The 14,136-nt window shown below is 40.6% G+C and overlaps 1 protein-coding gene across 2 annotated transcripts; it reads left to right on the top strand.

The window, feature by feature from the left end:
* Positions 1-39: 39 nt before the first annotated feature.
* LOC129858474 (beta-1,4-galactosyltransferase 7-like) lies at positions 40-6,908 on the top strand. 2 transcript variants are annotated; one of them, XM_055927733.1, is made up of 6 exons: positions 40-1,186; positions 1,958-2,290; positions 2,618-2,843; positions 3,335-3,418; positions 3,663-3,767; positions 3,912-6,908. In XM_055927733.1, exons 1-6 carry the CDS (start codon positions 1,134-1,136, stop codon positions 4,065-4,067), a joined length of 957 nt encoding a protein of 318 aa, XP_055783708.1. In that variant the 5' UTR covers positions 40-1,133; the 3' UTR covers positions 4,068-6,908. The 2 variants fall into 2 exon arrangements, with proteins under 2 accessions (XP_055783708.1, XP_055783707.1); XM_055927732.1 differs by having other exon boundaries at positions 40-2,290.
* Positions 6,909-14,136: the final 7,228 nt, after the last annotated feature.

Here is a 14,136-nt window from a genome sequence, read left to right on the forward strand (position 1 = left end):
TTGAAAAGTATTTAGCCAGAAAGCAGTCTTTGTTTCTTTTCTATCATAAAACAATTAGAACTATACTGGATAATTTTTGCAAAAACATTTTTTGTTCAGTTAATGTTTTTTGTTTATATCCTTAATATTCCCAAAATGATTCCTAATTGTGTTAGTTCATCATTGGTGTTTTTTGTTGTTGCCTTTTGTTATGGTTAGATGTCAGAGATTGAGTATGATTTTAATTTAATTGATTTTAATGGTTTATTTTGGGTGTTTGATATTTTAGATTCTGTAAATTTGAAAACGTGTCTAAATTGCACTCAAATATAACGTTTTGTGACCTTTGGCTAGCTTGAATGACTATTTCCCTAGACACTTTGCCAAACAAAAATAGATGCATAGGAAATGCGTTCTGTAGTTCCCCAAATGCATAGGAATGTTTAGTCTTGATCGTGTGTTTCTCCCGGAGCAATGTCTTAGGCGAACTTTATAAAAACAGGTTGTGATATTTTCCTGAGTAGAAGCTCTTTAGTGAACTAACGAATTATGTCAATGTAACTTTCGTATGGTAGTGTGTGAAACACACCGTTAATTATCGAAACAAATTATATTTGTATAGTTTGTTGCTAGACTTTTGTTTCCTGAAATCCACGGGTCTCACTTTGCGGTAGGTCATGGCGGGTAGGAACAACATTTCCCTTGCTCCTCTATGTTGCCACGTGTCCACCCGGGGCGTCTTCATTACGCCGATTCTGATGCAAAACGTTTATTAAACGGAAGGAAACGGGACTGGACCTACCCGAATGTGTCCAATATAAACACTCGTTCTAGCTGTAAAACGTTTTACAACAGTTTGGACTAATTATTACACCCCTGCTAGACAGCTCGCTAGTCATTAGCCAGCGTCAAGCGAAAGCTTTGCCAATGTAACAAGAAAATTGACACGGAATGTCAGTAACCAAAGGCATATTGTGACATTTCGAGGATAAATATGACAAGAATATCAGTTGGACATCGAAATCCGACTGCAAAGGAGAGAGCCAGGAAGAATGGAGAAATTCGATTGTAGAATCACGACAACAACATTCTCTGTTTCATGAGTAACTAACTTCTGTGCAACCTTGAAGCTGTTGTCATTTGCAACTTTGAAAATGATGTATTCATCAAGAAGAAAACCAGTCCTCTATTTCAAAGAAGACAGAAGGTAAAAAAGATAACGGTATTCGGTATCTCTAATGTTAACAATGAGAGATTATCCAATCCTAGACTGATTAGGCTTGATGAGGGAACATATTTATGTATTTCAAGACATTAGCAAACTAGTAAAATGTGTCATTTTTATCTACTAGTGAGGCCTATGTGAATCATAAAAATACACTACTACTGTAGGTACACTAGGTGGGTGCCTAAATCTCTATTACATTGGGCCACTAGCCTATTTCTCAAAAACGTTTGAGAATGCAGCCGGTGTAAATGGATTGCAGTCAGGTGTTGAAGATGGTTAAAATATTTCACATAATTTCTTGGTATTGTTCAACCTCAAAGAAATGAGACACCAAAAGTACCTCGTCCAGAAGAGCGTAATCAGTGAGTAGTTGACTACAATAGAAGTGTGTTGCTCTCAGATTTTGTTGTGTGAAATAATGTTGGTGCATTGATTTTAGTTTGTTTGCTGGTAAAATTGCATGATAGTATTTTAAATCAGCCATTCCTTATAATCTAGACGTAGCCAATGCATACAGTGTGTATGGGTTTGGTTGTGCAAGCGTTTTAATGTACAATACTAATGCCTAACTGAGTTATTGAAACATTTGAACTATTAGCTGTTTCCCAATGGCAATGTGATGTGTCTTTCAGCTACTTAACCGCTCACTTTTACATGCATGGCACTTGATCCATTTGTGGTTAAGGAGTGCATCATAGCATTGATTGACTTCACTACATTGCTCAATATGAGACTTGCTATTACTTTCAGATTCTGGTCTGGGAAATGCACAGTCTACAAACTATTTGGTCTGTGTGTGGTGCTGGTACTGGGCTCCCTCCTGTGGCTCCAACTCAGCTGTACAGGAGACATGAGCCGGGTTGTAGTGGATGACAGACGCCTCCTCCATCAGCCCTGTCCCCTGGAGAGACAGGCATCCGCTGCGGACGACCCTTCCTGGGGTCCTCACAAGCTGGCCCTCCTGATACCTTTCAGGGAGAGGTTTGAGGAGCTGCTGGTGTTTGTCCCCTTCATGCACACCTTCTTGAACAACAAGAAAATACTGCATAAGATCTTCGTAATCAACCAGATGGATCACTATCGGTAAGTGATAGAAGATGTTATTTTGCCCTGTTAGTCATTAGGCCTACAACAGAAATGTTGTCTAATCTGAAGACCACAGCATATTCTGTTCTATCCTGTTCTATCCTGTTCTATCCTGTTCTATTCTGTTCTATTCTGTTCTATTCTGTTCTATTCTGTTCTATCCTGTTCTATCCTGTTCTATTTCAGTCTAATGGTTGTTGATGAATTCTGATTGGCATAGGGTAACTATAGTCTGGATGTGTGCCTAGTTGATTTGCACCTTACCAAAGAAATATTGACTCCTCCTGAAAGGTAATAATGAGTTCCACCCATATCTCACTACAGGTTCAACAGAGCCTCTCTCATTAACGTTGGTTACACGGAGAGTGGTAACGACACTGATTACATCGCCATGCATGATGTGGACTTGTTACCTCTGAATGAAGCTCTGGACTATGGTTTCCCAGAGGAGGGCCCTTTCCACGTGGCCTCACCAGAACTGCACCCCCTGTATCACTACAAGACATACGTGGGAGGAATCCTGCTGCTCACCAAACAGCATTATCACATGGTAGGTTAGCCTATTGTTAAGTTAATCATTCATTATCCATAATAATAGACAGCACTTCAAAGCTCCAAAAAGTTCAAACATTTTTTTTAACCCATGTACATATTAACATAAAATGATTTGTCACATGCACTGAATACAACTGGTGTAGACATTACCGTGAAATGCTTACTTAAGAGCCCTTACCAATGATGCAGAGTTTAAATATAGTAACACAAGAGAAATAAAATAAAATACACAAAAATTGAGATATATACAGCGAATACCAGTACCAGATCAATGTGCAGAGATATGTACATGAAGGCAGGGCAAAGTGACTAGGCATCAGGATGGATAGATCATATTGTATGATTGTGGTGTTTTAGCTGTGTGTCATGTTCTGTGTTCCTGAAGTGACTAGGCATCAGGATGGATAGATCATAATGATTGTGGTGTTTTAGCTGTGTCATGTTCTGTGTGGTGTTTTAGCTGTGTCATGTTCTGTGTTCCTGAAGTGCAACGGTATGTCCAACCGGTTCTGGGGATGGGGGAGAGAAGACGATGAATTCTACAGGAGACTAAGAATTGCTGGATTACAGGTAAACCAGGACTGTCCTTTACGTGTCACAAAGAGACAGAGAGAGCTAGGAATTTGGGTTAATCCCTGAAAATACTCCCAAAAGAATGATAAACCAATGAATGATTAGCATCAGTATCCGACACATCTCCCTACATATTAGAACAACTCAAGAGTACGTTTGCATATAGATCAACAAACCAGCTGCCGCCACGTCTCTAAATACTATGAATAATATAATCAATCTGTCATGTTCTGTTTGCCAGCTCTTCAGGCCCAGTGGGATAAAAACAGGGTATAAAACCTTTCACCACATCCATGACCCTGCCTGGAGGAAGAGAGACCAGAAGAGAGTGGCCGCACAGAAACAGGTAGAGATGCATTCACTGGACACCTACTACCGTGTTGTATTGTTATGTGTTGCATTCTCAGATAGACAGATACTGGATTTATCTCTTTGGTTGTATTTCTAATCACAGTACTGACATTGTTTTTCTCTCCTCATTTTTTGGAAGGAACAATTCAAGGTTGACTCTGAGGGCGGGCTGACTAACTTGCAGTACAAGTTGGAGTCGAGACAGGAGCTGACTATTAGTGGAGCCCCTGTCACTGTCCTCAACACCAAACTGGAGTGTGACACGGGCAAGACTCCCTGGTGTCTGTTGAACTAAGATGGCCCCCGTGATAGACCTATGCTGCCTCTCATCTGGGTTATGTTCATTATCCACCAAACGGAATAAAACAGACTAAAACAGGGAGTGACTACCTGAGCTTCTCCAATGAGAAACACTTGTTTTTGTGTGCCCTAATGACTATGACCCCGGTGCTACAGAGGGGTGCTGTTAACCCCTGCTTGCTGTGCTACTTCGGGACAGTTTCTGGTCCTGAGGACATTGCTAAAACAAATAACCGCACCAGGAGACATGGGTACCATATTCTGGCCGGTCCAGAGAAGAGCCTTTGACCTTTGAACTCAGCAACGCCTTCCCTCATTGGAGAGATGGAATGTATTTATAAACTAACTAAATTGTGTTGTCCTTTAGATTTGCAGCGTAGCCGTCTGACTTGCATTCAGAACTGTGAGTGACTGGATCTCATGCAGGCCTAACTTCAGGGTCTTTAAACTACAGACACTTTGCCAATAGTATCTGTTTATCTAGGGACCGACCAGGACCAACCCTGCTTAGCTTCAGAGGCCAACCAGCAGTGGGATGTAGGGTGGTCTGCTGCTGGGTGTGGACCATTTTCATTTTTCAGGAATCCCTTTTCTGTCCTTCAGTTGAAGTCTGCTATACTGTCTGGCTTAATGTCTTATCATCAGAGTTAGTTTACTATGAAAGGGTTTTCTTTCTGACATTGTAATGCACCGGATTGGCATGCCACCTCCATGCTACATAGTGCTGTATTCTCATCCGGTATCCATTGTGACCCATCATGTACTCAACTAGTAGTGAGTTGAGTATCAGAGAGCCATTTTGGGTTTGATGTTGATGGTAAATCAGCTTTTAAGGTTTACAGTTGAGCTTTAGAAAGTTTTCAGAGAACGACTAGATATTATGAAAGTATGTTTAGGTAAATTATGGTATGTTTAGGTAATGTCAAGCATATGTTACAACAGTTTGGCCATATACCATACTGCTGTCATGTCAAGCGTACAGTTGAAGTCGGAAGTTTACAGGTCACAGTTGTAATTGAGAACAAGATCTCAACTAGCCTACCTGGTTAAATAAAGGTGAAATAAAATAAAACATTCACCTTGGCCAAATACATTTAAACTCAGTTTTTCACAATTCCTGACATTCAATACCAGTAAAAATGCCCTGTCTTAGGTCAGTTAGGATCACCACTTTATTTTAAGAATGTGAAATGTCAGAATAATAGTAGAGAGAGTGATTTATTTCAGCTTTTATTTCTTTCATCACATTCCCAGTGGGTCAGAAGTTTACATGCACTCAATTTGTATTTGGCAGCATTGCCTTTAAGTTATTTAACTTGGGTCAAACGTTTTGGGTAGCCTTCCACAAGCTTCCCACAATAAGTTGGGTGAATTTTGGCCCATTCCTCCTGACAGAGCTGGGGTAACTGAGTCAGGTATGTAGGCCTCCTTGCTCGCACACGCTTTTTCAGTTCTGCCCACATTTTCTATGGGATTGAGTTCAGGGCTTTGTGATGGCCACTCCAATACCTTGACTTTGTTGTCCTTAAGCCTTTTTGCCACAACTTTGGAAGAATGCTTGGGGTAATTGTCCATATGGAAGACCCATTTACGACCAAGCTTTAACTTCCTGACTGATGTCTTGAGATATTGCTTCAAAATATCCACATCATTTTCCTTCCTCATGAATGCCATCTATTTTGTGAAGTGCACCAGTCCCTCTTGCATCAAAGCACCCCCACAACATGATGCTGCCAACCCTGTGCTTCACAGTTGGGATGGTGTTCTTCGGCTTGCAAGCCTCCCCCTTTTTCCTCCAAACATAACAATGGTTATTATGGCCAAACAGTTCTAATTTTGTTTCATCAGACCAGAGGACATTTCTCCAAAAAGTACGACCTTTGTCCACATGTGCAGTTGCAAACCATAGTCTGGCTTTTATATAGAGGTTTTGGAGCAGTGGCTTCTTCCTTGCTGAGCGGCCTTTCAGGTTATGTCGATATAGGACTTGTTTTACTGTGGATATAGATACTTTTGTACCCGTTTCCTCCAGCATCTTCACAAGGTCCTTTGCTGTTGTTCTGGGATTGATTTGCACTTTTCGCACCAAAGTACGTTTATTTCTAGGAGACAGAACGCATCTCCTTCCTGAGTGGTATGACAGCTGTGTGGTCCCATGGTGTTTATACTTGCGTAGTATTGTTTGTACAGATGAACGTGGTACCTTCAGGCATTTGGAAATTGCTCTCAAGGATGAACCAGACTTGTGGAGGTCTACAATGTTTTTTCTGAGGTCTTGGCTGATTTTCTTTTGATTTTCCCATGATGTCAAGCAAAGAGGGACTGAGTTTGAAGGTAGGCCTTGAAATACATCCACAGGTACACCTCCAATTCACTCAAATGATGTCAATTAGCCTATCAGAAGCTTCTAAAGCCATGACATCATTTTCTGGAATTTTCCAAGTTGTTTAAAGGAGCAGACAACTTTAGTGTATATAAACTTCTGACCCACTAGAATTGTGATGCAGTGAATTATAAGTGAAATAATGTCTGTAAACAATTGTTGGAAAAATGACTTGTCATGCACAAGGTAGATGTCCTAACCGACTTGCCAAAACCATAGTTTGTTAACAAGAAATTTGTGGAGTGGTTTAAAAATTAGTCTTAAGTACTCCAACCTAAGTGTATGTAAACTTCCGACTTCAACTGTATTATACTGCTGTAATGTCAAGCGTTTTGCCATATCATACTGCTGTAATGTATTTTTGAATGATTAGACAAGTCAATGGTACCGAAAAATGTATTTGTACAATATTCAGTATTTATATAAAGTTATGACTCAACCACGGGAAAAACATGCACGTTGTCTTTTTTCTTTGTTATAAATGTCTTCATTGTACATAATATGATTAACACATCTGTATCGTATTTTCAATACTTAACATGATCTAATTGATCCATTTCAAGTTCTGTATGACAGAAGACCGTTGTACTTAAGACTTCGTTATGTTGACGTTTTTCACTACAATTGAAATTGAAAAGTACTTGTTTCAGTTGAAACCTTCTCAGGAAATGCTTATAGGGTTAGTTAATAACTGATGGCACTTTGCTTGACAGTGTAAAGGAAGTTGTGTAACCTCTTTGTTTAGATTCCAGGTGCTTAAAGTGACCACTAGCCTGTCATTCCAGGTGTGTCTTTAAATCTTCCTGATCCTATAAACAGCCTTTGAAGTCAACCTTGCATTGTCCCGCTGGTTATAGACAAGCCCCATTTTGAATCCACTAGATGCTTGTATCACTACCAAGAAGTCTGTCTGAAATGTAGTATAATTTATTGTAAGATTATTAAATCAGACATAACTTGTTATGCATTTAAAGTCAGCTCAAGACTGCAGTAGTTAAGCCTATTTCTGCTTCTTGACCATGTAAAGTTTCGTCGTTGCATTTAAATAGCCTAGGGAGCAAGCTACCATATGTCCTGTCCATATGCGATTATGGTTGTATGCCTTTTTGTAGCCTAATAATTATAGATATATAGCATATTTATTTCATAAGCACAAACTAAGTCTCACTCAATGGCAACTTTGCCTAATTCTGGGGACAGACGTTTCCCAAAACCCAATGGCAACTTTGCCTAATTCTGGGGGCAGACGTTTCCCAAAACCCAATGGCAACTTTGCCTAATTCTGGGGGCAGACGTTTCCCTAAACCCAATGGCAACTTTGCCTAATTCTGGGGGCAGACGTTTCCCTAAACCCAATGGCAACTTTGCCTAATTCTGGGGGCAGACGTTTCCCAAAACCCAATGGCAACTTTGTCTAATTCTGGGGGCAGACGTTTCCCAAAACCCAATGGCAACTTTGTCTAATTCTGGGGGCAGACGTTTCCCAAAACCCAATGGCAACTTTGCCTAATTCTGGGGGCAGACGTTTCCCAAAACCCAATGGCAACTTTGCCTAATTCTGGGGGCAGACGTTTCCCAAAACCCAATGGCATTCGTTTAACATTAGATCCTGATATTCAAATGAGTTCACATGAAAACCCGATATTCAAATGAGGTCACAATGAAAACCTTTAGCCTTGTCTACAGAATCATGACTGTGGTGATTTGTCACTTCAGCCCCGCATGCAAAGCTCCTGTCTGAAGTCTTTGTCAGGTCATAATTGATCCATCGGCTCTTGGTCGACCAGAACACGGCCCCATTTAGGACAGGCCCCATCAGGAAAGGTTTACACTAATCTCCTCTCCAAAGTAGTTTCTGACTCGATGGGACAACACCTCTCAGGCCCTCTGATCTATCTGTTGAGGCGGGGTATAAGGTCCTCGCCTCCCGCCTGGAGAAGGAGCCTCATTGAGCCACACTCAACCGCGCAGCATGACGAGAGGAAGCCTGAGCGCAAATTCCCTCAACCTGACATCTTCTTTCTCATTACCATTATACTTTCCTTTTTATGGTGGAGCAACGGACATCTCCTCGCGCTTGCCAAATACGATTCTATCAACAACAACGTGATCCTTCAGTATAGAAGTGATTCATTCCGTGGGTCCTTCCGGGGAAGCAGCCACACAACAAGCCACGCACATCCAGCAACCAGGCGGAGGCGCACTGCACCATCCGGTGATCTGACTTGGGCGCATTTTGGAGACACAAATTCACTTCACCCAGTTTACTAGAGGCGTCTAAGTGGTTATAATCAAGTTCTATAGAACGGTAAGATTTCAAGTTTAATTTATGTTGTAAATGTTTCCGACTTTTATTTTTATGGTCCAAGGGATAGTAGCATACATGATAGAGCTCGCTTTGAATTGTTTTGTAAAACTGATGATCTGACTCCTATTAATTCCAAATGGAATATGGAATAGGGGTCATTGGGATAATGTATAATTAAGAATATATAGCAAATTAATGTTTGTTTTCTCTCTGCAGGACAACCGGGCAGTCTATAGGGGAACCTTCGTGCGGAGATTCCGCACTATCTACAGACCGACAACCAGCTGACTAAACTAGAAGAGGTGTGCAGTAAGCAGCGGTACATGACCGGGACGGAGAAGAGTCTTCTGGCCTCATTGCTGAGACTGACCGAGACACAGGTCAAAGTCTGGTTCCAGGACAGAGGAACGCGGTGGAGGAAGGCCCACGGGGACATGGTCGGTGTACCGGAGAGACACGCTCACGGTGAAACATCGCGCAAGGAGGAGGATGAGTTGATTTCCGTGGACAATGACGAGTCATGGGTGTATTTTTTTATTTGTTTTATGTTAGTAAATGCCTTGACCCCACCACACACATTCATGATGATTCTTGAATTCTTATTCTTGTCAAACAAGAGAGAAACTTGCCGATATTTTACCACTGTGTGGCCTGGCATGGTATGCTTTTGCTCATCAGCTAACAACTAGGCTATGAGTCACTGAAGATTTAGCCATATCATTTTTGTAATGTATTTTATATCCCCATATCACAACATTCCGTATGTGATTTAATTTCCCCCGCCTTCCTTTTACACCTGGAGTTTTTATTGGGTTTCCTTTCAGTTTATGTGGTGGCATTTATCCACGTACTGAACCCAGGATATAGGCCTAGCTTTATACCGAACCCAGGGTGTACGCCTTCTGTACCGAACCCAGGATATAGGCCTAGCTTTATACCGAACCCAGGGTGTACGCCTTCTGTACCGAACCCAGGATATAGGCCTAGCTTTATACCGAACCCAGGGTGTACGCCTTCTGTACCGAACCCAGGATATAGGCCTAGCTTTATACCGAACCCAGGGTGTACGCCTTCTGTACCGAACCCAGGATATAGGCCTAGCCTTATACCGAACCCAGGGTGTACGCCTTCTGTACCGAACCCAGGATATAGGCCTAGCTTTATACCGAACCCAGGATATAGGCCTAGCTTTATACCGAACCCAGGATATAGGCCTAGCCTTATACCGAACCCAGGATAAAGGCCTAGCCTTATACCGAACTCAGGATATAGGCCTAGCCTTATACCGAACCCAGGATAAAGGCCTAGCCTTATACCGAACTCAGGATATAGGCCTAGCCTTATACCGAACCCAGGATATAGGCCTAGCCTTATACCGAACCCAGGATAAAGGCCTAGCCTTATACCGAACTCAGGATATAGGCCTAGCCTTATACCGAACCCAGGGTGTAGGCCTTCTGTACCGAACTCAGGATATAGGCCTAGCCTTATACCGAACCCAGGATATAGGCCTAGCCTTATACCGAACCCAGGGTGTAGGCCTTCTGTACCGAACCCAGGATATAGGCCTAGCCTTATACCGAACCCAGGGTGTACGCCTTCTGTACCGAACCCAGCATATAGGCCTTGTACCGAACCCAGGGTGTACGCCTTCTGTACCGAACCCAGGATATAGGCCTAGCCTTATACCGAACCCAGGGTGTACGCCTTCTGTACCGAACCCAGGATATAGGCCTAGCTTTATACCGAACCCAGGGTGTACGCCTTCTGTACCGAACCCAGGATATAGGCCTAGCCTTATACCGAACCCAGGGTGTACGCCTTCTGTACCGAACCCAGGATATAGGCCTTGTACCGAACCCAGGGTGTAGGCCTTCTGTACTGAACCCAGGATAAAAGCATAGCCTCCTATATTGCTGTTGTTTCTGTTCTTAATGTGGATTTTTTTCTACTCATCACTGTTTCTATTTTGTTGTTTTGACTGATAGTGATCAGTAGAAAATATATTGTTGTTTTGACTGATCGTGATCAGTAGGAAATATATTGTTGTTTTGACTGATAGCGATCAGTAGAAAAAATATTGTTGTTTTGACTGATAGTGATCAGTAGAAAATATATTGTTGTTTTGACTGATAGCGATCAGTAGAAAAAATATTGTTGTTTTGACTGATAGTGATCAGTAGAAAATATATTGTTGTTTTGACTGATAGCGATCAGTAGAAAATATATTGTTGTTTTGACTGATAGTGATCAGTAGAAAATGTATTGTTGTTTTGACGGATATTTTTTAGCTACTTGATATGTAATTCTCTTGTATTTAAAAAAATAAAAATAAACCTTTGGCTTATAGATGTGAAATGATTAATAATATATAGGAAATGCCGTGTCCAAAACAGCAAGTGTGGATTTATTAAAGAACACACTATTTGCTGCAAATAATTATAGGCTACATAAATATATAATCCTAATCGACTAATTCTAATATACTCGGATGACAATAGTGTGATGGACACAAGACTGCAGATATAGCACCAAACTGAGTGACTAATGCATTATGGGCCACTACAGACTGTTTATTCGTTTTCAATGAGTTAAGAAGTCCCCCCAGGCATACTGGCCTTCACTTAACCAGGTATTATGTTCCTAGAAGCCAGGTGTGTGGAGGTAAAAGCTTAAAGTCAGACCCAACACTGACATTCTTCTCCCTAATTGACCTTTATGGACTCGAGCTGACAGAGACAGGAAATGTTTGTGCGCGAGCGTAAATAAATCAGACAGTTCGGAGAGAGAGAGAGAGAGACAGCCATAAGGGCACAAAACGTTACACAATTTGAGCCTAAATATGCTTCAAGGTTAATAAATTCCTCCTCACGCCATTTGCACACACAGTACATAGACCTTTTTTTTCTATTGTGTTATTGACTGTACGCTTGTTCATTCCATGTGTAACTGTGTTGTTGTTTGTGTCACACTGCTTTGCTTTATCTTGTCCAGGTCACAGTTGTAAATGACAACTTGTTCTCAACTAGCCTACCTGGTTAAATAAAGGTGAAATAAAAAATAAATACAAAAATAGCAATTAGGTAGTAGATGGAAGTTTCCATTATGTAGTTATTAAAAAATAATACGTGTGAAATTAATTAACATGATATAATTAATAACTAATAAAGTTAAAGTAAATCGGGGTAAATAAAATAGAAAATAATATTGTTGAATTGAATTAAAAAAAAATTTTTTGTAAATAGGAAATTATAGAGAATATCATGAATTCTATCCCAGATCTGATCTATCCTAGATCTGATCTATCCCAGATCTGATTTGAACAGAACATCAATATTATCTTAAAAAGTCAAGCTTTTTTCTCAACCAGCACTGACCTTTACCGAGACCATTAAAATCCACTAGAGGGCATTGATAACCACGTAATAGTTTGGGTGAATGTATTGACATGGAGGCTACGTGTTCCCCCCCCCCCTTTTTTAAATTTATGTAGTTCTGTCCTTGAGCTGTTCTTGTCTATTGCTGTTCTGTATTATGTTTCATGTTTTGTGTGGATCCCCAGGAAGAGTAGCTGATGCTTTTGCAACAGCTAATGGGGTTCCTAATAAAATACCAAAAAAATAGAGCTCCCAAAGTAACCAATTAATTCACTTGAAATTATTAATTTACCACCAAATTAAATGCAAATGAAAATAAATGATTAAACCAGCACAAGATTTGACAAAATTATGCCCCTCAACTTTACCCTTGACAAATGTACTTAACTAGGGCAATACTGTAACTATTTGAATTGATAAAGTTATTATTAAAATACGGAATTAATATCATCAACAACAATGTATATTTAATAAGGGGACTGTTTTCTTCATTCCATTTCTCATTCAATGTACTGAAACCATAATCTGTAATGACCTGATGTGTCGATGAATGTTCCATTCATCAGAGTTCTATAAAACTGCTCATGTTTTTCTTGTCCTTTATACTGTAGCTTACTATATAGAATAACGTAAATGGCAGGCATTTCCTATAACACATCCCATTGCTGTTCCTTTCTGAATAGAGTAACCTCATTCCTTGTAAAAGGGACTTAACTCCAGTTAGCTGATTCAAGGCAGACCATGCAAGGGGACAATAATCACATTTTAACTCAGCTTCACACCCCTGCGTGCCTACAAAAACTCCAGCTGCTTAATACCTCCTTTCAGACCAGCAAAATCTGTCATTAATTGCCAGAGGCAAAATTAATAGTTGTTAATGGCCACCTGAATCAAAGGCTCCGGGGCTAGATCTGCCAGTAAAACCTATTAATTCTATACAGGGGGACTGGGCGTTATAGGATTGGTATAGGGGACAAGAGGGGTGGAGACTAAACTCCTTTGGGACTCAAAGGGCTCTTTGGCCCTTGGTGGTTCACATCAGCTTCCACAGAGCAGATCATGAAAGATGGAAGCAGGGGGCTTTTGTGGTTCGTCCTGATTATTTCTCCCCTGAAAGGACTGACATCTGTCCTGAGTTCCTGGGACTGGCTGTTTCTCTGATCTACTGGTACCCCCCCCCCCCCCCCTCTCCCTCAACAACATCTAAGATGGTAACTACCAAAAGAGGGAGGGAAGGTACCCTGGACATAACGTAAAGAGGACATATTTCCCAGACCTTTGACCTTAGTAAAACAATACCTCTTTAACTGACCTATTGTCAAAAGGAGTTTCATTTAGCAGACCTATAGGCCTATTCTGTAAAGGAGTTTCATTTAGCAGACCTATAGGCCTATTCTGTAAAGGAGTATCAAATATCAGACCTATAGGCCTATTCTGTAAATGAGCTTCATTTAGCAGATCTATAGGCCTATTCTGTAAAGGAATTTCATTTAGCAGACCTATAGGCCTATTCTGTAAAGGAGTATCAAATATCAGACCTATAGGCCTATTCTGTAAAGGACTTTCATTTAGCAGACCTATAGGCCTATTCTGTAAAGGACTTTCATTTTGTAGACCTATAGGCCTATTCTGTAAAGGACTTTCATTTTGTAGACCTATAGGCCTATTCTTTAAAGGACTTAAATGATTTTCAGTCATCAGTGGTTTTGGATGCCTTGACAAAAAAAAAATCCTAGTAATCCTCAGAGATATTTTGTAGTTAATCCCTAGAATTATCATGTTCAAATTGTTAGAAGTGGCTTTAAAGGTTAGGACTAGTCTGATCTTTGACCTAGAATTAAATTGATCAATAAACCTACAGGTGCCACTGTCAGATATGGGCTGTAAGATAGGAAATAGATATGGGCTAGAAGATAGGAAATAGATATGGGCTATAAAATAGGAAATGAAATAGATATGGGCTAGAAGATAGGAAATAGATATGGGCTAGAAGATA

This window comes from Salvelinus fontinalis, chromosome 6 (genome assembly GCF_029448725.1).
Source record: "Salvelinus fontinalis isolate EN_2023a chromosome 6, ASM2944872v1, whole genome shotgun sequence".
In the NCBI taxonomy this organism is placed as follows: domain Eukaryota; kingdom Metazoa; phylum Chordata; class Actinopteri; order Salmoniformes; family Salmonidae; genus Salvelinus; species Salvelinus fontinalis.

Coding starts and splice junctions, on each gene's coding strand:
- LOC129858474 (XM_055927732.1), top strand. CDS start 1,866: ATGGCACTTGATCCATTTGTGGTTAAGGAGTGCATCATAGCATTGATT. Junction 2,291..2,617: donor AACCAGATGGATCACTATCG/GTAAGTGATAGA, acceptor ATCTCACTACAG/GTTCAACAGAGCCTCTCTCA. Junction 2,844..3,334: donor CCAAACAGCATTATCACATG/GTAGGTTAGCCT, acceptor GTGTTCCTGAAG/TGCAACGGTATGTCCAACCG.